This window comes from Dermochelys coriacea, chromosome 18 (assembly GCF_009764565.3).
Source record: "Dermochelys coriacea isolate rDerCor1 chromosome 18, rDerCor1.pri.v4, whole genome shotgun sequence".
Taxonomy (NCBI): Eukaryota; Metazoa; Chordata; order Testudines; family Dermochelyidae; genus Dermochelys; species Dermochelys coriacea.
The window spans coordinates 455,759-479,952 of record NC_050085.1 but is presented as its reverse complement, the minus strand read 5'-3'; the positions used below and the strand labels follow the sequence as shown (position 1 = coordinate 479,952).

At 44.3% G+C, this 24,194-nt stretch overlaps 1 protein-coding gene across 40 annotated transcripts in view; it reads left to right on the top strand.

The window, feature by feature from the left end:
* The window catches only part of EIF4G3 (eukaryotic translation initiation factor 4 gamma 3), a 455,276-nt gene that overhangs the window by 95,881 nt on the left and 335,201 nt on the right, over positions 1-24,194 (top strand). For all 40 annotated transcript variants that reach the window (XR_006276414.1, XM_043500160.1, XM_043500159.1 and 37 more), the window contains exon 2: positions 7,325-7,400. Coding sequence is in view for 38 of the 40 variants with exons in the window: in XM_043500160.1 (XP_043356095.1) it covers positions 7,325-7,400 (76 nt within the window). In the remaining 2 variants the exon portion in view is untranslated. The remainder of the gene's footprint in view (positions 1-7,324; positions 7,401-24,194) is intronic.

Genomic DNA, 24,194 nt, shown 5'->3' with positions numbered 1-24,194 from the left:
AAATTGTGGACACCAGAACTGTACACAGTATTCCAACAGTGGTTGCACCAGTGCCAAAACAGAGGTAAAATAACCTGTCTACTTCTACTTCGTTTGTGCATCCCACTTTGGCCACAGTATCACACTGGGAGCTCATGGTCAGCTGATTATCCACTACGACCTCCAATTCTTTTTCAGAGTCATTGTTTCTTAGATTAGAGTCCCCCATCCAGTAATTAAAGATTAGGGCTCTCAACGGAATCACAGGAGACTTGAATTCAGTTTCCTCTTTTGAGCAAGTCACTTAGGGTATGTCTACACTACAGGGCCTGTGTTGGCATAGCTATGGATTCTCTTCCAATAAACAATGTTTCTTCTCAATGCTTTCTCTACTTTCACAACTGCCAGTTTGAACATAAGGGCATAATTTTATTACCTTAACTAGGTTGAATCAGGTAAATTTAGTATTTGCCCTTTGTTTTATACAGTAAACACTTTGCACACAAAGACTGACCATAAACTATAGCTACAGAATAAACCTCCACTGCTTTTGCTCAATTAGATAATGAAACTGTTCCATATCTTGGGTTACTGTACTGTATCTTAAACAAGTTTTGGGAAAGGGGTGGAAGGAGGATGGAATGGCAAAGGTAGCCTTTCACATTTCCTTGTTGGCTTCTATACAAAAATGGTTACCCACAGATGGAAACGAAAGCTTCCTTTGAATCAACAAGGTTCTGCTGTGGTCACTTGATCAGCAGGAAATGTGAAGTTATCCTTTCTTCTGAAAGGCCAAATGCTATTGCTTTCCGCAGCTGAAGAAGAATTCTCAGAGTGTGAGAACCAATCCTCATTGCTGTCATCATCACAAAGTGCTGCAGGCTATTCAATAACTCAAGCTGTACACATTGGATACTATTATCCAGCCCTGGGGATACAAAGAACTCCCACTAAATTCAACTGGAATTACTCTTATCCTGCAATGGGAGAATAGGTCCTGTTGAATATGGCTTGCTTAAAACTTTAGATAACTAATAACTCAGTTTTAGGTAAAGGACAAATGTCATCTTAAGTTATTATCTACGCTGCATCATTGGAGTACATGGTACTTTGCAGACATAAATAAAATAGCTGATGGTATGTTTACACTATAGCCACTACAGCAGCAAAGCTACGGCGCTGCAGCTGTGCTGTACTAGGGTCATAATCTAGAAACTTCCTACACTGATGGAAAGAGTTCTTCTGTTGATTTAGATAGTATACCTCTCGAAGAGGCCGTAGGTTGATGGAAGAATCCTGTCAACTTAGCTGTATCTACTCCAAGGGTTAGTTCAACCTAATTACAGAACTCGGGGTGCAAAATTTTTCACAGCCCTGTGCAAGGTAGCTATGTCAACCTAAGTTTTAGGTGTAGACCAGACTTAAGGGTTTCAGAGGGGTAGCCATGTTAATCTGTATCAGCAAAAACAATGAGGAGTCCTTGTGGCACCTTAGAGACGAACACATTTATTTGGGCATAAGCTTTCGTGGGCTATAACCCACTTCATCAGATGCATAGAGTGGAAAATAGAGTAGACAGGTCTAAATACACAGCACATGAAAAGATGGGAGTAGCCTTACCGAGTGGGGGTTCAGTGCTAATGAGGCCAATTCAGTTAGGGTGGATGTGGCCCATTTCCAACAGTTAGCAAGAAGGAGTGAAGATCAACAGAGGGAAATTATTTTTTGTAGTGACCCAGCCACTCCCAGTCTTTATTCAGGCCTAATTTGATGATGTCAAGTTTACAAATTAATTCCAGTTCTGCAGTTTCTTGTTGAACTTTGTTTGTTTTTCAAGTTTTTTTCTTGAAGAATTGCCACTTTTAAGTCTGTTATTGAGTGTCCAGGGAGATTGAACTGCTCTCCTACTGGGTTTTGAAAGTTACAATTCTTGATGTCTGATTTATGTCCATTTATTCATTTGCGTAGAGACTGTCCGGTTTGTCCAATGTACATGGCAGAGGGACATTTCTGGCACACGATGGCATATATCACATTGGTTAGATGTGCAGGTGAACGATGGTGTGGCTGATGTGGTTAGGTCCTATGATGGTGTCCCTTGAATAGATATGCGGACAAAGTTGGCAACGTGGATTGTTGCAGGGATTGGTTCCTGGGTTAGTGTTTCTGTTGTGTGGTGAATAGTTGCTGGTGAGTATTTGCTTCAGGTTGGGGGGGCTGTCTTTAAGCAAGGACTGGCCTGTCTCCGAAGGTCTGTGAGAATGAGGGATCGTCCTTCAGGATAGGTTCTAGATCCTTGATGATGCACTGGAGAGGTTTTAGTTGGGGGCTGTAGTTGATGGCTAGTGGCGTTCTGTTACTTTCTTTGTTGGGCCTGTCCTGTAGTAGGTGACTTTTGGGTACCCTTCTGGCTCTGTCAGTTTGTTTCTTCAGTTCCTCAGGTGGGTATTGTAGTTTTAAGAACGCTTGATAGAGATCCTGTAGGTGTTTGTCTCTGTCTGAGGTATCGGAGCAAATGCTTAGGGCTTGGCTGTAGACAGTGGATTGTGTGATGTGGTCTGGATGAAAGCTGGAGGCATGTAGGTAAGCATAGCGGTCAGTAGGTTTCCATTATAGGGTGCTGTTTATGTGACCATCACTTATTTACACAGTAAAGTCCAGGAAGTGGATTTCTTGTGTGGACTGGTCCAGGCTGAGGCTGATGGTGGGATGGAAATTGTTGAAATTCTGGTGGAATTCTTCAGGGAGAAATTCTGGCTCCGTTAAAGTCATTGGGAGCTTTGCCATTGACTTCAGTGGGGCCAGGATTTCACTCCAACACTCTGTCCTATAGGGTTTATAACTTATTCCTATTTTGGAGAAGCAGAATTAAAGACTTTTCTTTAAAAAATTGTAGGAAATGGCCGGCAATAGAGATTCATAGATTACAAGTCCAGAAGGGACCACTGTGATAATCTAGTCTAACCTCCTGTATAACACAGGCCAGAGAATTGCCCAAAAATAATTCCTAGAGCATATCTTTTAGAAAACGGAACAGTTTTATTATCTATTGAGCAAAAGCAGAGGATGTTTATGGTGTGGCTATGGTTTATGGTATGGCTTTGTGTGGAAAGTGTTTACTGTATATAAACAACGGGATAAATACCTAATTTACCTGATTCAACCTAGTTAAGGTAATAAAATTATGTCCCTTATGTTCAAACTGGCAGTTGTGAAAGTTAAGAAAAGAAGGAACATTGCTTATTAGAAGAGAATCCTTTATATCTTTATTAAAAAAAATATTAAGATGTGGGCTGAGCACAGTCTTCGAAGTCAGGGATTCCAGTTTTGTATTCTCAGCTTTGTTGCTGATTCTGTATATAGGCATGTTTACCTCTGCCTAGCTGTAATATTGTGATATTACTAATAATGGAGGGATGTTGGGAGGATTAAAATTATGGAAGGTGATCTCTGTAATAAATATTATTATTATTATCTTTTTAATTCTTGTTTAAATATTCAAATTAGCAGAAATTCAAATTCTGTTTTGAGCTTCCTTGCTGCAAAAGTAACATTCTTCATGACAATTTCATGGAAACACAGTTTAAAAGGTTGCAAACAATTTTCGATGCTGCTCTAACAGTGATAGAACTGTTCTAGGGAGAGCTTCACCATTGAAATATCAAACATTTTATTTAGATTTTAAACACTCAAGTAGTTGGTCTTCTGAGTGTTCAAGTAGTATTAAAGGCATGGAATTGGTTTATATGCTTTGTGGCACTGACAATAAGCTTTTCTGTATTGCTGATATCACAGTGGCCATTGTCAAAAGAAGGCTCAGAAATACTCTTTGTAAGTGAAGGGTTACAGGGCCTGATCCAGCAGGATGCTGTGGACCGTCAAGTCTTTAGAGTAAATGGATGTTGAAGATTGGCATCTTGCAGGATTAGACCCATGATTAGATAGTTTAGGCTCAAAATTTAGCTTTTATGCATTTATTTTTCTTTGAACAAATCCTAAGTGTTTGTTTTCATGGTATTTAAAAAAAACAAACAGTGAAAATATATTTTAGTTTGAATTTGGGCAATCTCCTGTAGCATCCTGAACACTATGAAGACCGTGGTTCTCAAACGTATTTGATCGCGCCCCCTTCTTTGTGTTGGTAGTAGGTTATGCCCCCCCGCCCTGCCACACAAGTACATATGCCGATTAAAAAAAAATAAGAATGCAACTCTCACTAAATATTACAAACAGTAAGGCATTGATTCAAACAGAGCCAACGATCCATTGTAAGAGCAAAAGCAAAACTGATTGTGGTTGATGCTTACAATTAAATGTGCACACCCCGTCATAGCAAACGGATTAACGTACAGATGGCAACGACTTTGTATAATGCTATGCAAGTTTAACAAAAATCCATCAAAATGCACAGCGCCATCTGAGAACCTGATATGTCTGGAGGAATCGGCTTTTGTAGTTATTCATTGCTGTGGGTAAAATGTGCACAGTACGTTTCTCCCCCTGCCCCCCACAGCTCCGCAACCCACTCCCCCGCAAACACATTCTGGCATAAGATCCTCTGAAATAAGAAACAGAATGTGAATCTAATGGGAAACAAAATAGAACTGATCATTCGGAAATGTAAATATGATTTAAAAAATGTCTGGTATTACTGATATAGGCCCTGATCCTGCAAACCCTTGAAGGCAATGAGACTATTCTTGTGCGTAGTATTAAGCGTGTGTTACATTTTCAAGATTAGAACCTTAAAGAGTTGCTAAAAGTAAAGAAATGTTGTTTTTTAAATATCTTTTTGTATCCCTGTACAAATGTCATTTCCAAATAAATATCATTGTTTCAGGTTAATTATCTTCAGAAGGTCTGTTTTCCTGGTTTACTGTAGTATCTTTCCAACGTAGAATTGCTGAGAAGAGCAAGATGATTGCAGTTTTCTTTTAAATCACAGTGCCAACTTATTAAAATTGGATTATACTGGCAGCCCCCTTTAGAAGTGATTGTGGTGGATGAGGGGAAGGATTTAATGGTTTTAAAAAACCAAAACAAACAAGGAAACATTTATAATTTCCACATGATTGCCAAAACAGACCAGGCTTATGTCAGAGCATTCAATGCTGATTAGCAGAGTTTGTCTTACTGAATGTAGAGTTTATTTTCATATTCTTTAAAGAGCAGAGATAGGTGTAAAAAGAAAAGGAGTACTTGTGGCACCTTAGAGACTAACAAATTTATTTGAGCATAAGGTTTAGTGAGCTACAGCTCACTTCATTGGATGCATGCAGTGGAAAATACAGTGGGGAGATTTTATATACACAGAGAACAGAGAAACAATGGGTGTTACCAAATACACTGTAACGAGAGTGATCAGGTAAGGTGAAAAAAACCTTTGTAGTGTGACAAAGTTCCTCCTCTACATTGGTGGGTCTTGCACTTATTGGCGGATTTGCTCACCTTGGAGCTTTACGGCAGCCCTTAGTTTGGCCGTTTTCATGAACCCACAGTCCAGGTCAACTCCTCCTATGTCTGACCAGGAGTTGGGAAGTTTGGGGGGAACCCGGGCCCGCCCTCTATTCCAGGTTCCAGCCCAGGGCCCTGTGGAATGCAGCTGTCTAGAGTGCCTCCTGGAACAGTTGTGCGACAGCTACAACTCTCTGGGCTACTTCCCCATGGCCTCCTCCCAACACCTTCTTTATTCTCACCATAGGACATTCCTCCTGGTGTCTGATAATGCCTGTACTCGTCAGTCCTCCAGCAGTATGCTTTTTCACTCTCAGCTCCAAGCACCTCTTGCTCCCAGCTCCTCACAAGCACACCACAAACTGAAGTGAGCTCCTTTTTAAAACCCGGGTGCCCTGATTAGCCTGCCTTAATTGATTCTAGCAGCTTCTTGATTGGCTGCAGGTGTTCTACTCAGCCTGTGTTAATTGTCTCCAGAAGGTTCCTGGTTGTTCTGGAACCTTCCCTGTTACCTTTCCTAGGGAAAAGGGACCTACTTAGCCTGGGGCAAATATATCTGCCTTCTATTACTCTCCTATGGCCACCTGGCCCGACCCTGTCACAGTAGTGATAATCAAGGAGGGCCATTTCCGGCAGTTGACAAGAACGTCTGAGGAACAATGGGGGGAGGGGGGAAAATAAACATGGGGAAATAGTTTTACTTTGTAAAAAGAAAAGGAGCAGTTGTAGCACCTTAGAGACTAACAAATTTATTTGAGCATAAGCTTTTGTGAGCTACAGCTCACTTCATCGGATGCATTTGGTGGAAAATGCAGTAGGGAGATTTATATACACACACAGAGAACATGAAACAATGGGTTTTATCATACACACTGTAAGGAGAGTGATCACTTAAGATGAGCCATCACCAGCAGCAGGGCACCCCCCACTGTTCCTCAGATGTTCTTGTTAACTGCTGGAAATGGCCTGCCTTGCTTGTCACCATGCAAGGTTTTCCTCCTTCCCCCCCACCCGCTGCTGGTGATGGCTCATCTTAAGTGATCACTCTCCTTACAGTGTGTATGATAAAACCCATTGTTTCATGTTCTCTGTGTGTGTATATAAATCTCCCCACTGTATTTTCCACCAAATGCATCCGATGAAGTGAGCTGTAGCTCACGAAAGCTTATGCTGAAATAAATTTGTTAGTCTCTAATGTGCCACAAGTACTCCTTTTCTTTTTGCGAATACAGTCTAACACGGCTGCTACTCTGAAACTAATTTTACTTTGTGTAATGACACATCCACTCCCAGTCTTTATTCAAGCCTAAATTAATGGTGTCCAGTTTGCAAATTAATTCCAGTTCTGCAGTCTCTTGTTGGAGTCTGTTTTTGAAGTTTTTTTGTTGTCATATTGCGACTTTTAGGTCTGTAATCGAGTGACCGGAGAGATTGAAGTGTTCTCCGACTGGTTTTTTTAATGTTATAATTCTTGACGTTTGATTTATGTCCATTGATTCTTTTACGTAGAGACTGTCCAGTTTGGCCAATGTACATGGCAGAGGGGCATTGCTGGCACATGATGGCATACATCACATTGGTAGATGTGCAGGTGAACTAGCCTCTGATAGTGTGGCTGATGTGATTAGTTCCTATGATGGTGTCCCCATTGGGATATTACCCATATTTGTTCAGGAAATCAATTCTTGAGGGATATACTTACTCATTTTAGGAAACCTGAAGGATTGTATCTGCTTGGTTGAATGAGAGTGCCTTTGGAGATGTTGTGTATCTGCTTACACTAGAGAGGTGGTTTTAGATGTTTTAACAAAGTGCGTTCTGTTTGTACCATGCTCTTGTCATTATAGAATCCTTTTTTCCATTTTGTTTTCCTTAACTTGAGGTATTGTAGAATTCCCAGAGGTCCTGTGCAGCAGCCCCTTGAGGACCGGATCTTCACTCCGACAGTCTCAGCTGTGTACAGCACTGTAAGTATGTAAGAGCAGTTCTGCAAAATCCTAAACCGTCAGTTTTCTGTTTTTTTTGGTTTTTTTTGTTTTTTTTTTTTTAAAAGGAGACACATTTTCTTTATGCATGTAAGCAAGTAGAAATTTTATTCACTTTTAGTGATAGCAAAAAATAAACTTCCTTACCCCCCTAAAATTGCTTCTCGTCAGCACAGGATACAAAACTTTTTTTTTTTTTTTTTGCACATAAATGGAGAGCAGGATCTGTTGGGCTACTCCCTTATTTCTTAAACCTTTGCAGTTCTACACACAGAATTTACAGTTGAGCTTTCTAAGCATGGTTCGCTAAGTAAAAATGTTATCAGCCATTTTCTTAGTCCACCCGCTCCTCTCCTCTTCAAAGATTAACTTGACAGAACATACTAATTACTGCACAATTCTGTCAAGACACTGATGTTCCTATTTCATAAGAAAAAGTTATGAGGGATAGTTGTTCTTCATGATCATCAGGCTTAAAGGGTAGTGATCAATGGCTCCATGTCTAGTTGGCAACCAGTATCAAGCGGAGTGCCCCAAGAATCGGTCCTGGGGTCAGTTTTGTTCAATATCTTCATCATGATTTGGAGGATGGCGTGGATTGCATCCTCAGCAACTTTGCAGATGACACTAAACTTGGAGGAGTGCTAGGTACGCTAGAGGGTAAGGATAGGATACAGAGGGATCTAGACAAATTAGAGGATTGGGCCAAAAGAAATGTGATGAGGTTCAACAAGGACAAGTGCAGAGTCCTGCACGTAGGATGGAAGGATCTCATGCACTGCTACAGACTAGGGACTGAATAGCGAGGCAGCAGTTCTGCAGAAAAGGATGTAGGGGTTACAGTGAACGAGAAGCTGGATATGAGTCAACAGTGTGTCCTTGTTGCAAAGAAGGCTAACAGCATTTTGGGATGTATAAGTAGGAGCATTGCCAGCAGATCGAGGGACATTATCATTTCCCTCTATTCGGCATTAGTGAGGCCTCATCTGGAGTACTGTGTCCAGTTTTGGGTCGTACACTACAAGAAGGATGTAGAAAAATTGGAGGGAGTCCAGCGGAGGGCAACAAAAATGATTAGGGGGCTGGAGCACATGATTTATGAGGAGAGACTGAGGGAACTGGGATTGTTTAGTTTGCAGAAGAGAAGAAAGGAGGGGATTTGATAGCTGCTTTCAGTTACCTGAAAGAGGATGGATCTAGACTGTTCTCAGTGGTAGCAGATGACAGAACGAGGAGTAACGGTCTGAAGTTGCAGTGGGGGAGGTTTAGGTTGGATATTAGGAAAAACTTTTTCACTAGGCAGGTGGTGAAGCACTGGAATGCGTTACCTAGGGAGGTGGTGGAATCTCCTTCCTTAGAGGTTTTTAAGGTCAGGCTTGACAAAGCCCTGGCTGGGGATGATTTAGTTGGGGATTGGCCCTGCTTTGACAAGGGGGTTGGAGTAGATGACTTCCTGAGGTCCCTTCGAACCCTGATATTCTATGATTCTGTTAAATATCTCCTGTAAAGCCATTAAGGGAAATAAATACTCCTACAAGAACTTTAATATTTGTCAGATATTTTTAGCAGACAACCTTAAATGTTTTAGATTCTAATTATGAAGGGAATTCAGTTTTGAAATGTAGCAATGTTTATTTTTGCATACGTGATAACATTTTTCAATTCATTACTTTTATTTTTCAAATCGTAGGAGCCAGAAGCCCATTATTCCTTAAGAGCTTCACTATACTGCAAGCTAGTATGCAGCCTTGATTATGGGGAAAAAGAAAAGTGAAAAGAAAAATAAATGCTTCAGTTTTCCAAAAGAGTATTACAAATCAATGTATTTAATTACCAAAAATACTCTTAAACTCTTTTTGAAACGGTTTGGAAAAAAGGAAGAAAAATTTCTAGATCTTAGAAACTCATCTTTAGCATGATAGCATAAATTACTTATGGAAACGTCTTTTAGAACTGCTGCAGTAGAGGTGCTTCTACTTATTTGGATTACTGGCAGATGAAGGGGTCTTCTCCTCATGATGCAGAATCGAAAATAATTTGTTGCCTTTTCCATCTAGATTCAGGATAATCATGAAAAAGAACCCTGACCCTTTCTCAGTTTACTCCACCTGGGAGACCTCATCAACACAGTGGAAGGGAAAGGTTTCCTTGACTCAGGTGGGATCAGTGGTTCTACCCGCTGTCACCCCATATTTCCCTGAGAATCAGGGAGTAGCTACAATAGTGGGAGGACTCAGATAACCTATCCACAGGGGTTCCTTTGGCTGCCTCCCAGTGTGTATCTGTTGCAACAGATACTGGTCTGAAAGGTTATGGCAGAACACCGACCAGTCTGTTGGTTAAAAGTTTATGTGTGCGAGAGTTAAAAAATGTCATGTCAACAGACTTGAGTTGCAGACTATTTGCTGATGTTAGCAATCGTCCAGTGAATTCAGAATCAGCCTTTAATGCAAACCAGTGAAGTGTCTTTGATAGCAATCATAATCAAACAAGAGGAACAAGAAGCAAAACACAGAATGTTGAAGCTAGGGTTACCATATTTCAGGTTCCCAAAAAAGAGGATACTGCCGAAAAAGGGGTAGCTGAGGAGGGGAGAACAGTATCTAGCCCAGTATCCTATCTTCCAACAGTGGCCAATGCCAGAATGAATAGAACAGGTAATCATCAAGTGATCCATCCCCTGTTGCCCATTCCCAATTTCTGGCAAACAGGGTTGCCCATTCCCAGTTCCTGCCCATCTTGGCTAATAGCCATTGATGGACCTATCCTCCATGAATTTATGTAGTTCTTTTTTGAACACTGTTATGGTGTTAGCTTTCACAGTATCCTCTGGCAAAGAGTTCCACAGGTTGACTATGCATTGTGTGAAGAAATATTTCCTTTTGTTTTTATAAAACCTGCACCCGATTAATTTCATTTGGTGACCCCTAGTTCTTACGTTATGAGAAGGAGTAAATAAAACATTCTCCACACCCGTCATGATTTTATAGACCTCTATCTCATCCCCCCCTTAGTAGTCTCTTATCCAGGCTGAAAAGTCCCAGTCTTACTAATCTGTCCTCATATGGAAGCTGTTCCATACCCCTTAAAAATTTTTGTTGTCCTTTTCTGAACCTTTTCCAATATATCTTTTTTGAGATGGGGCAACCACATCTTTACGCAGTATTCAAGATGTGGGCATACCATGGATTTATATAGTGGTAACATGATATTTTCTGTCTTACTATCTATTCCTTTTTTAATGATTCCCAACATTGTTACCTTTTTTCACTGCTGCTGGACATTGAGTGGCTATTTTCAGAGAACTATCCACAGTGACTCCAAGATATTTCTTGAGTGGTAACAGGTAATTTAGACCCTATCATTTTATATATGTAGTTGGGATTATGTTTTCAATGTGCATTACTTTGCATTTATCAACATTGACTTTCATCTGCCATTTTGTTGCCCCGTCACCCAGTTTTGTAAGATTCTTTTGTAGCTCTTCGCAGTCTGCTTTGGATTTAATTATCTTGAGTAGTTTAGTATCATCTTCAGGTTTTGTCACCTGACTGTTAAACCCTTTTTCCAGATTATTTATGAGTATGTTCAACAGCATTGTCCCCAGTACAGATGCTTGGTGGATACCACTATTTACCTCTCTCCATTCTGAAAACTGACCATTTATTTCTACCCTTTGTTTCCTATCTTTTATCCAGTTACTGATCCATGATCTTCTCTTTTATCCCCTGATACCTTACTTTGCTTAAGAGCCTTTGGTGAGGGACCTTGACAAAGGCTTTCTGAAAATCTAAAGTACACTATATCCACTGGATCACCCTTGTCCACGTGCTGTTGACCCCCTCAAGGAATTCTAGCAGATTGGTGAGGCATGATTACCCTTTACAAAAACCATGTTGACTATGCCCCAACAAATCATGTTCATCTCTATGACCGGTAATTTTGTTCTTTACTATAGTTTCAACCAGTTTGCCTGGTACTGAAGTTTAGACTTATTGGCCTGTAATTGCCAGGATCACCTCTGGAGTGTTTTTTAAAAAAATGGGTCATATTGGCTATTCTCCAGTCATCTGGTACAGATTTTAATGGTAGAGTACAGTTGGGAGAGCTGGAGGGAATACCTGCAGCGGGGTATTGCTAGAAGTGGGGGGCAGCATCTCTCCCTGTTGTAGAATCATAGAAGATTAGGGTTGGAAGAGATCTCAGGAGATCTAGTCCAACCCCCTGCTCAAAGCAGTACCAACCCCAACTAAATCATTCCAGTGAGGGCCTTGTCAAGCCAGGCCTAAGGATGGAGATTCCACCACCTCCCTAGGTAACCTATTTCAGTGTTTCACCACCCTCCTAGTGAAATAGTTTTTCCTAATATCCAACCTAGACCTCCCCCCCTGCAACTTGAGAACACTGCTCCTTGTTCTGTCATCTGCCACGACTGCGAACAGCCTAGCTCTGTCCTCTTTGGAACCTCCCTTCAGGTAGTTGAAGGCTGCTATTAAATCCCGCTCCCTCTCCTTCTCTTCCACAGACTAAATAAGCCCAGTTCCCTCAGCCTCTCCTCATAGGTCGTGTGCCCCAGCCCCCTAATCATTTTCGTTGTCCTCTGCTGGACTCTGTCCAATTTGTCCACATCCTTTCTGTAGTGGGGCCCAAAACTGGATGCAGTACTCCATATGTGGCCTCACCAGTGCTGAATAGAGGGGAATAATCACTTCCCTTGATCTGCTGGAAACGCTTCTAATTCAGCCCAGTTTGCCATTAGCTTTCTTGGCAACAAGGGCACACTGTTGACTCATATCCAGCTTCTCCTCCACTGTAATCCCTAGGTCCTTTTCTGCTGAACTGCCACTTAGCCAGTCAGGCCCCAGCCTGAAGCAGTGCATGGAATTCTTCCCTCCTACCTGAAGGACTCTGAACTTGTCTTTGTTGAACCTCATCAGATTTGTTTTGGCCCAATCCTGCAATTTGTTTAGGTCACTCTGGACCCTATCCCTACCCTCCAGCATATCTACCTCTCCCCCCTGTTTAGTGTCATCTGTGAAGTTGTTGAGAGTGCAATCCATCCCATCATCCAGATCCTTAATGAAGATTTTGAACAAAACTGATCTCAGGTCCAACGCCTTGGGCACTCCGCTTGATACCAGCTGCCAGCTAGACATTGAGCTATTGATCACTACCTGTTGAGCCTGATGATCTAGCCAGTTTTCTATCCACCTTATAGTCCGTTCATCCAATCCATAATTCTTTAACTTTCTGGCAAGAATACTGTGGGAGACAATATCAAAAGGTTTGCTAAAGTCAAGGTATATCACATCCACTGCTTTCCCCTTATCCATAGAGCCAGTTATCTCATCATAGAAGGCAATCAGGTTGGTCAGGAATGACTTGCCTTTGGTGAATCTGTGTTGACTGTTCCTGATCACCTTTTTCTCCATCAAATGCTTCACAATGGATTCCTTGAGGAAATGCTCCATGATTTTTTCGGGGACTGAGGTGAGGCTGTAGTTTCCTGGATTCTCCTTTGTCCCTTTTTTAAAGATAGGGACTATAATTGCCTTTTTCCAATCATCTGGGATCTCCCCTGATCGACACGAGTTTTCAAAGATAATGGCCAATGGCTCTGCAATCACATCGGCCAACTTCCTCAGCACCCTCGAATGCATTGCATCTGGCCCCATGGACTTGTGCATGTTCAGCTTTTCTAAATAGTCCTTAACCTGTTTTTTCACCACGTAGGGCTGCTAACCTCCTCCCCATACTATGCTGCCAAGTGCAGCAGTCTGGGAGCTGACCTTGTCTGAAGACCGAGGCAAAAAAAAAGAAAAAGCGTTGAGTACTTCAGCTTTTCCCACATCATCTGTCACTTTCACTGACCACCTTCTTTTTGCTAACATACCTGTAGAAATCTTTGTAGTTACCCTTCACATCCCTTGCTAGCCGCAACTCCAATTGTGGTTTGGCCTTTCTGATTACACCTCTGCATGCTCAAGCAGTATTTTTATACTCCTCCCTAGTCATCTGTCCAAGTTTCCAGTTCTTGTAAGATTCCTTTTTGTGTTGAAGCTCATTGAAGATTTTTTGTTGTTCTTTGAGTGCTTGCTCATGTTCATTCCATATGAGATGTGTGTGCTTGCCACATGCATCAGTGCTGGCAGTTTTTCCTCAGCCATATCCATAGGGGACTGGCTCTAGCGCTCCCTGGAGTGGTGCCCGCACGTTGCCTAGTATAAGGGGCTCCGCAGATTCCCCCCCACCCTCAGTTCCTTCTTGCTGCCAGTGACAGTGCTGGAACTTCTGCTGCTTCGGCTAGCATTTTTTCGGTCTCAATTCTTGTGAACTTTGAAAACCTGTAATGTAGTTGTATATAGTTAGTAGTTCCTTACTTACCCTTAGTAGTAGTTCTTTGTTAGTTCCAAACAGGACTCAGCCGTGGGACGGGGCATACCCTGGTCCCCAGGCTTTAAGCCCTGCAATTGCTGCAAATTGCCTATGCCCATCAGCGATCCACATACCAGCTGCCTAAGGTGGTTAGTCGAGGGGCACATAAGTGACGTGCAAAATCTGCACGTCCTTTAAACCTAGGGCGAAGAAGGAGAGCAATACCCATTAGAAAGTGCTCCTTGTGGAGTCGGCCCTCACTTTGGCACCAGAGCAGTGGTTCGACTCCAAACCGAGCACTGTGGCCTCTATGCGCAATGCTCTGCCGGTGCCGTCTATGAGCCGGCACTGGTCCCCCTATATGGGTCCAGTCAAGAAGCCGAAGAAGACTGTGAGGGAAAGATCTCCTACCTCCCGTAAGGGTAAGGAGCGGGCTGGGGATGAGCCACGACCCATGCTGGACAGCACAACATCCCCATCGGGAAGTCGAGCCCCAGCTCAAGTCGTGTGGTGCAGCTCATCCCGCACTTCACCTGTGACTCTGGATGGCAGCACAGGCCCTGGCCAGCTTCAGGTGCCGTCGATGACCGAAGCCCTTCAAGCAGCTCAGGAGATCCTGACTTTCCCACCCTCAACGGCTCCAGCGGTACCCCGGTCTCATGGAAAACTCACGTTGGGATCTGTGTGTGTCCCCACCTCAGTGGTACTGTTACCCATTGAGAGGAACATCCTGCCATTGCTTGCCTGCCTTTAGTTGTCATGCCTCAGGACTAGAGAGGCAGGCTCAGTGGAGCCCTCTTCAGTCGCTGCACAGAGGGCACAAGTTGAGGTGTACCTCGTTGGTAGATTGGCACAGATGCTCTGAGGCATGTGCCACTTGACAAGAACTTCTAGGCCAGCCCCTACTGTCTCCAAGGGCCTGGTATCAAGCATGGGACCAATCGAGGATCAGAGACTGCAGATCGCCTGGCCGTCATCCCCCGTCTCCCAGCAGTAGGTCCCCTACTTGGGAAGATCCTTCTGGCAACTGGCCCATATTAGCTCCCAGTCCCGTTTGAGGTCCCAGAGGGGGTTCCATTTGACAACCCCACTCACTCCATCAAATTGGTATCTGATGCTTCGGAACTCGGCTGGGACGCACACCTCAGCGATCTCCAGACACAGGGGATGTGGTCACCAGAGGAGGCGAAGTCGCACATAAACATCAAAGAATTCCGAGTAGTCTGGCTGGTGTGTGGAGTCTTCCTATCCCACTTGTCGGGCAAAGTAGTACGAGTCCTGACAGACAACACAGACTCAATGTTCTACAGCAAGAGGCAAGAGGGAGCATTTTCGTTGGCACTCTGTCAAGAAGCACCCCTTCTATGGGACTTCTGTATCCGCCATGAAATCCACCTGGAATCTTGTCACCTTCCTGGTATCAGGAATATGCTGGCAGACCAGCTCAGCAGGGAGTTCTCCTCTCACCACGAGTGGTCGCTCCATCCAGAGCTAGCCTGCATGATCTTCCAAAGGTGGGGAACTCCCCAAGTGGACCCGTTTGCTACCAGACAGAACAGGAAATGCCACCCATTTTGATCTTGGGAAGCTTTAATCAAGGACTTCCTCTATGATGCCTTCCTGCTGTCGTGGTCAGGAATCCTGATGTACGCGTTCCCTCTGATTCCACTCATCAGCAGGGTCCTGGCAAAGGTCAAGAAAGACAAGCACAAATTGTTGTGATGGCCTCGGCGTGGCCTCGCCAACATTGGTTTGGCATGTTCATGACGTTGTCAGTGGCCCCTCCCTGGCCCCTTCCCAACCGCCGGGACCTGCTGTCACAGGACCACGGTCGGCTCCTACACCCCAACCACGAGTCCCTCCACCTCTTGGCATGGATGCTGCATGGCTGAACCCGGAGGAACAGACCTGTTTGGAAGCAGTCCAACAGGTCCTCCTGGGGAGTAGGCAGCCTTCAATCAGACTGACTTACCTGGCCAAGTGGATGAGATTTTCTCGCTGGGCATCCGAACGTGGTATCTCTCCCTTGTGTTCTTCCATACAGTCTGTCCTAGACTACCTGCTCCCTTTGAGGAGCCAGGGCCTGGCACACTCTTCCATTAGAGTGCATCTAGTGGCCATCTCCACTTTTCACCCACCGATCCAAGGACAGACGGTGTTTTCCCATGAAATGACGATCAGATTCTTGAGAGGGCTAAGAGACTCTTCCCGCAGGTTCAGACTCCTGTCCCATAGTGGAATCTTAACTTGGTCCTCTCTAGGCTCACAGGCCCACCCTTTGGGCCGCTAGGTTCATGCTCCTTTTCCCACCTGTCATGGAAGGTCATTTTCCTGGTGGCGTTGACGTTGGCGAGACGGGTCTCTGAAATTAAAGCCTTGACCTTGGAACTGCCATACACGGTCTTCTACGAAGACAAGGTTCAGCTCTGGCCCCATCCGGCATTCCTGCCGAAGGTGGTATCCACCTTCCATATGAGCCAGGACATCTTCCTCCTCGTGTTCTGTCCCAAACCGCAGAAGACCAGTGAAGAGAGACGTCTTCACGTGCTGGACGTTCGAAGAGCCTTGACTTTTTCTTTAGAATGTGTCAAGCCTTTCCGTAAATCAACTCAGCTCTTAATTGCTGCAACAGATAGGATGAAGGGACTTCCGTTGTCCTCACAGGGGATTTCCAGTTGGATCACCTTGAGCATAAGAACCTGATACGACCTGATGGGGGTTCCACTGCCGCCAGTTGTCAGAGCCCACTCGACGAGAGCACAGGCATCTTCGGCGGCGTTCCTGTTGCACATCCCTATCCAGGACATCTGAAGAGCTGCAGTGTGTTCCTCTGTCCATACGTTCACGGCTCATTACGCCATTACTCAGCAGGCCAGAGATGACGCTGGATTTGGTGGAGCTGTGTTGCAATCGATACATCTATGAACTCCTACACACCTCTGGGGGTACTGCTTTGGAGTCACCTAATATGGAATGGACATGAGCAAGCATTCACAGAAGAAAAGACAGTTAACTTTTTCATAACTGCTGTTCTTTGAGATGTGTTGCTCGTGTCCATTCCACAACCCGCCCTCCTTCCACACTGTAAGAGTTTCTGGCATGAAGGAACTGAGGGTGGAGGGAGCTGGCGATGCCCCTTATACAGCTCCATGTGGGTGCCACTCCAGGAGCCGCCAAAGCTGGTCCCCTACAGGTATTGCTGAGGGAAAAACTTCCGGCACCGGTGCATGTGACGAGCACACACACCTAATAAGCAATGGACATGATCAACACATCTCCAAGAACACCAGTTAGGGAAAAGGTAAGTGTCTTTTAAGCCAAGCTGCTCGCCTGCCATATTTGCTATTCTTTCTGCACATCAGGATGGTTTGTTCCTGCACCCTCAATAAGTCTCTTTTAAAATACAGCCACCTCTCCTGGACTCCTTTCCCCCTCATATCAACTCCCTGAGGGAGTGAAAGTCTGCTTTTCTGAAGTCCAGAGTCCGTATTCTGCCGTTCTCCTTTCTTCCTTTTGGCAGGATCCTGAACTCTACCATCTCATGGTCACTGTTGCCCAGGTGGACACCCATTTTATTGCAGGGGAGAAATGGCAGGTGAGGAAAAGGTAGATGAATTTAATTTGACATATAAAATGAGACTGTTCTGGCCTTGGGTACCTCCAAGAACAAAAGTGATACAAAATATAGTTCACAACAAAACTTCATTTTTCCTTTAGATAGGTGCAATTTCTCTGAACAAAATATTCTATGTAGTTTAAAACAAACAAAACCCCAGCCTTCTTAAATGTGTAACCTGTAAAACATTAAATATGCTGAGATTTAATCTTTCATTTCTTTCTAAACCTAGTGATGGAATAATTGTTTTAATTTAATCAACTAATTCTGAGCGGTAATGGGTTTTAATGCGAACATGTTAATCATACATCTTATTATTAAAGGGGGATAAGTTATCATGCCATATCCTCAGGAGCTACAGTAGAGTTTTTTCTCTATGCAGTTTCCTTATAGCAGCATTTAATAGAATTCCTTACATTTCAGGAAATTACTTAGTTCATATCGTTTAAGAAAATTACTCATATGTCAAATCTTTGCCCCCCTGGCTTCCTTCAGGACTCTTCAGGCTCTGAAGCAATCACATTGTGTTCCTGTCTCAAAATATTCATACGTCCAAATTATACCATTATCAATAGGAGGGGAGAAAAAGAAAGAAAGCTGATTGGTAACTCAAATGCAATGGAAATAAATCCCAACCTTAAATATTTCATAGCTTAATCATTCCACGATATATGGCATGTAACAGATCAAAGACTTACCGGCGCGGCACCTCCTGGTGGTCGTCTGGGAATTAGCTCTTTTCCAGCCTTGAAAGTGCCGCCTGCTGGCCGGTGTCTTGCCTGCCTCAGCCCCCATGTCCCTCCTGGACCCCGATGCCCTTTTCCTTGGGGTTCTGCCTCAGCAGTACCCCCACACTCTGGGTCTCCCTTCCCAGGGGAACCCCCTTCCCCTGTACCCATCTTACCTCAGTGGCTACTGCCAGTCATCATCTAGCCCCCTCTCACTGGGGCAAACCTGCAGTCTGTAATGGCCACTCATCATTGGCGAGGGGGTTGGACCAGCTGCGTCTGCCTATCCTCAGGCTACAGCTCTTTAGCTCAGGTAGTTGAAGGCTGCTATCAAATCCCCCCTCACTCTTCTCTTCTCCAGAGTAAATAACCCCAGTTCCCTCAGCCTCTCCTCATAAGCCATGTGCCTCAGCCTCCTAATCATTTTCATTTCCCTCCGTTGGACTCTCTCCAATTTTTCCACATCCTTTCTGTAGTGGGGGGCCCAAAACTGGATGCAGTACTCCAGATGTGGCCTCACCAGTGCCGAATAGGCAATGCTCCTACTAATGCAGCCCAGTATCGTTAGCCTTCTTGGCAACAAGGGCACACTCTTGACTCATATCCAGCTTCTCGTCCACTGTAATCTCCAGGTCCCCAGCCAGTAGCAGTGCATGGGATTCTTCTGTCCTAAGTGCAGGACTCTGCACTTTTTTAACTTGCTGGCAAGAATACTGTGGAGACCATGTCAAAAGCTTTGCTAAAGTCAAGATATATCATGTCCACCTCTTTCCCCGTACCTACAGAGGCAGTTATCTCATCATAGAAGGCAATCAGGTTGGTCAGGCATGACTTGCCCTTGGTGAATCCATGCTGACTGTTCCTGATCACCTTCCTGTCCTCCAAGTGCTTCAAAATAAAAGATAAAATGCAACTAATATCTAACTTAACAAGCTAAATAAATTCAAAGCAAAGGATTCTCTAATTACATGCTTCAGCAGTCTTACTGTCTGGAATCCTTTCAGCCAGGACTCCTCCCTCAGTGCAGTGTTAATTTCCCTGTCCTTCAGGTGTTGATGCCATGGGCAAAGAGAAAGGGAGGAGATGATTTGGGGTTTCTTTATACTATTTCCTCTCCTTTGAGAATCATCTCCATTTTTGAGGTTCAGGAGACATCAAGTCTGCGGGGATGGGAACCTTCAGCTGTTTCTTTGCTAAGACGTACATTTCTTGTTTACACCCTTTACCCTGCCAAAGAATGACCCCTTAACCAGATGATAGTCCATTTGATTTCAGAAAAGGGAGCTACACAAAAAATGAGGAGGTTAGTTAAAAAGAAATTAAAAGATGAAAAGCCAAAAGTGAAATCCCTGGAAGCTTCATGGAAACTTTTTAAAGACACCATTATAGAGTCTTAATTTAAATGTATACCCCAAATTAAAAAATATAGTAAGAGGATCAAAAAAGTGCCACTGTGGCTTAACAACAAAGAAAAAGAAGCAGTGAGAGGCAAAAAGGCATCCTTTAAAAAGTGGAAGTTAAATCTTACGGAGGTAAACAGAAAGGAGCATAAACTCTTGCAAGTGAAGTGTAACAATATAATTAGGAAGGCCAAAACAGAATTTGAATAATAGGTAGCCAAACACTCAAAAAGTAACAGTAATTTTTTTTTAAGTACATCAGAAGCAGGAAGCCTGCTACACAAACAGTGGGGCCATTGGACGATCAAGATGCTAAAGGAACACTCAAGGAAGATAAGGTTATTGTGGAAGAACTAAATAAACTCTTTGCATCAGTCTTCACAGCTGAGGATGTGAGGGAGATTCCCAAACCTGAGCCATTCTTTTTAGGTGATATATCTGAGGAACTGTCCCATATTGAGATGTCATTAGAGGAGGTTTTGGAACAAACTGATAAATTTAACAGTAATAAGTTACCAGTCCCAGATGGTATTCACCCCAGAGTTCTGAAGGAACTCAAATGTGAAATTGCAGAATTACTAACTGTGGCACGTAACCTATCGCTGTCATATTGCCTGTATATAAATCCATGGTGTTACCAGTTCCCCCCCCAGGGTGCCACCTGGAATTGGGGTATCACTGAGCCTTCTGACCCACCAACCTGGGCTCTCTCTCACATTGTGCTGCTGCGACAAGCTACAGAGCCCTCCAGCCTGCACTTTCACTACCATTCACACACACACAGCTGCAGTTACACACAGAGTCTCTAGGCTTTGCAGCTTAGGACCCCAGAGCAGTACCGTCCTGCCCTGGTGAAATCTGGCCAGTATATGAGTTTAATACCCGTCCGCCTCTCCATCAATGTGAAGAGAACAATGCACACTTGTGGTAGCCAAGCAGAGATTTTCCCCAAGCACTCCAGTCAAAGCTCATTGATCTGTATTAAAACATAAAATACATTTATTAACTACAAAAGATAGATTTTAAGTAATTATAAGTGATAACAAACAGATCAAAGCAGATTACCTAGTAAATAAACAAAATGCAAACTAATTTTTGATACTAGAAAGATAGGATATGAACTAGTAAATTCTCTCCCTGGCTGATGATAGAGGCAGGCTGCAGATTCTTATGGGACCAACTGCACTTGTTTTACAGCTTGGAATCCCCAGGTCTTTCATATGCAGGCTAGAAATCCCTTTAGCCTAGGTCCCCTTTTCAGTGTTTTTTCCTCAGGTGTTTCCAGGAGTCTTCTTGTGTGGGGCGTGAAGAACAACAGATGATGTCACTCCCTGCCTTATATAGCTTTAGCATATGGCAGGAACTCTTTGTTTCAAAACTTGGTTCCCAGACCGGTTCATGGAAAAATACTGACATCCCAGGATGGAGTCAGGAGACATGGTCTGGTCACGTCCTTGTAGAGTGACTAAGACACAGGCCAAAATGCCCACAGGAAGATTAAACTATTCCACAGTCCATTATCTTTGCTGATGGGCCATCAGCCCAGTCTGTCTTCTTCGTTGTTGTACCTGAAAAGCTGTCTGTGGGTATTTTCCAGAGTAAGCCAATTTGAATTATGGATCCCTAGTCAATATTCATAACTTCAGATACAAAAATGATATATGCAGACAAATAGGATAATCATATTCAGCAAATCATAACTTTTCCAATGACACATCACGCACCCTGTCTTGCATAAAATACATCATAATTATGCTATAATCGTATCATAATAATATCACTATGAAGAATATGGGATGTAGTGTCACATATGGTATGCCTACACTTAGAATACGGCGTGCAGATGTGGTTGCCTCATCTCAAAAAATATATATTGGTATTGGAAAAGGTTCAGAAAAGTGTAACAAAAATGCATTAGAGGTATGAAACAGCTTCCATATGAGGAGACATTAATAAGACTGGTTTCAGAGTGGTAGCTGTGTTAGTTTGTATCAGCAAAAAGAACGGGGAGTACTTGTGGCACCTTAGAGACTAACAAATTTATTTGGGCATAAGCTTTCATGGGCTAAAACCCACTTCATCAGATACATGCAGTGGAAAATATAGGAGGAAGATATAGATATATATATATTGTGACGAGGCAAGGCCAGATGGCTATGGAAGAGTAGTGGGAGACAGATATATTATCTCCAGGCTAAACAAATCCCTGGTACAGGGATAAGTGAAATGGCAGCTGCTCCAGGTCAATTAAGACACCTGGGGCCAATTAAGAACTTTCCAGAAGGCAGGGAGAAGGCTAGGTTGATTGGGACACCTGAAGCCAATCAGGGGCTAGCTGAAACTAGTTAAAAGCCTTCCCTTTAGTCAGGTGGGGGTGCATGTCAGGAGCTGTGGGAAGAAGTTGCATGGTTGGAGAGGCTGAGTAGTACACACCATATCAGGCACAAGGAAGGAGGCCCTGAGGTAAGGGTGAAATGGAGCTTGAGGAAGTGAGGGCTGCTGTGCGGGAAGTAGCCCAGGGAATTGTACATGTCATTTTTCTAAAAGGTCAGCTACCCTAGCTGATACTATTAGGATCCCTGGGCTGGAGCCCAGAGTAGAGGGTAGGCCCAGGCTCCCCCCGCCACCTTTGCCCCCTGTTTAATCCCTGAGACTGGGAGACAACAGAGACTGTGCAAGGAAGGAAAACTTCTCCTCACCTCCCTCACTGGCTTATGATGAAAATGGCTCAGTAGACTGTGACCCTTGTCTCTTGAGAAAGAAGGATGATGTGGAGGGTCACAGTAATCCTCTGAGGCTAGCGAAATCCGCTAGGAAACGCGGGACCCATGGAGGCAAGGACAGAGCTTTGTCACAATATATGTACACACACACACACACACAAACACACACAAACACAGAGTATGAAAAAATGGGTGTTGCCATACCAACTCTAACGAGACTAATCAGTTAAGGTGGGCTATTAGCAGTAGGAGAAAAAAAACTTGTGTAGTGATAATCAGGATGGCCCATTTCAAACAGTTGACAAGAAGGTGTGAGGAACAGTAGGGGAAAATTAGCATGGGGAAATAGTTTTTAGTTTGTGTAATGAGTTTTTAATTTGTATAATAAGTCATTACACAAATTAAAACTATTTCCCCATACTAATTTTTCCCCTGCCAAGAAGTTTGTGAACACTCTCAGGAATTCCAAACCTTTTGTTGTCTCTTCCCTTGGGGGTATACCCTTTTTTCCTTGTGAAATAGAATTACCTAAGAAAAGTGGGTGGTTCTTTCAGTGCTTGCTCATATCGATTCCATTCTAGGTGTATGTGTGCCCACATGCACAGTCATCGGAGACTTTTGCCTTAGTGGCATCCATAGGATCGGCTGTGGTGACCCTTGAACGCCGTGCTCCTGTGTCGGTATTTTGGGCGCCGCTGACCCTATGACCTCTCAGTTCCTTCTTACCGCCCATGACAGTTGGTCAGAGCATCTTTTCTTGCATCACAAGAGCATTAGTGGTTCTTATAGTCCATTATTCTGTCTCCATTGTATTTAGTTGATAGGTACTTAGTTAGACCATTAAGTGTTAGGGTAGTAGTTTAGGAGTTAGCATCCCGGCTGGGACTTCGCCTGAGAGCGGGGCATGCCCCATTCCCCAGGCTTTAATGCTCATTGTGCAGTCGGCCAATGCCCATTAGCGATCCCCATGATAGCTGTTTGAAGTGTTTGGTGGCATCCCACAGAAACAACAAGTGCAGGATCTGCAAAAACTTTCGCTCTCAAACTCAGAAGGAGCGGGATATCCGCTTGAGGGCCCTCCTCATGGAGGCTGCACTTTGTCCTGCCTTGGAGCCTTCTCGTTTGGACTCCATGCCTAGCACTTCGGCACTGGCGCACTGCTGGGACTGGAATCTGCCCGGCACCATTCCCCCTCGACAGAGCCTAAGAAGAGGCTGAAGTCGAAGGCCCGCCGGCGTCACAGGAGAAGAGGGCTTTGGGCAAAGGACCTCTGATGGGCCACGTGCTTGGTCCGAAGCTACTCGGGGATACCAATGTGGTCGGACCCACTAGCCCAGTCAGGGATCCACCTCTGACTCCTGGGAGTGGCCGGGGTCCCAGTCCCTCATAGCGCCATCTGTGCCTGAAGCGGGCCTGATGGCCAAAGATCAAGTAGGGTGGCCAGCACCTCTGGCATCTAAGCGCAAGCTGGTTATGGGACCGCTCTCTAAAGCAGCGGAGTGTTCATGGTCACTGGACTGCAGGCGTCGATCGCTATCACCTCGGGCTAGGATCTTAGCACCGCACCCTCACTCCCTGGTTAGAAGATCCAGGTCCGTGATGCCAAGATCTTCATCTAAAAGGCAGGGGACACCCAAGTCATGACGCTGATCCCCGTACCCATGGTACCATGAGGCCTCCCACCAGAGTTCTCCACAGCACAGATCACCATCGCCTAGGTGGTCTCCCAGGCATTGATCCCGGTCGTGGCACTGGTCTCCAGCTCCCCGGTACCACTCTTCAGGGAGGCACCGATCCTCGCCTTCTCCTTACTTGTCACCGACAAGGGTCAGTCAGCAGACTCAGGTATCTACAGCTCCGCCCAGGTCACCGGAAGGGCAATGGCCTGAGCTGAAAGGGAAGTTCAGCCCCTCACCTATAAAAGGCGAAACTCC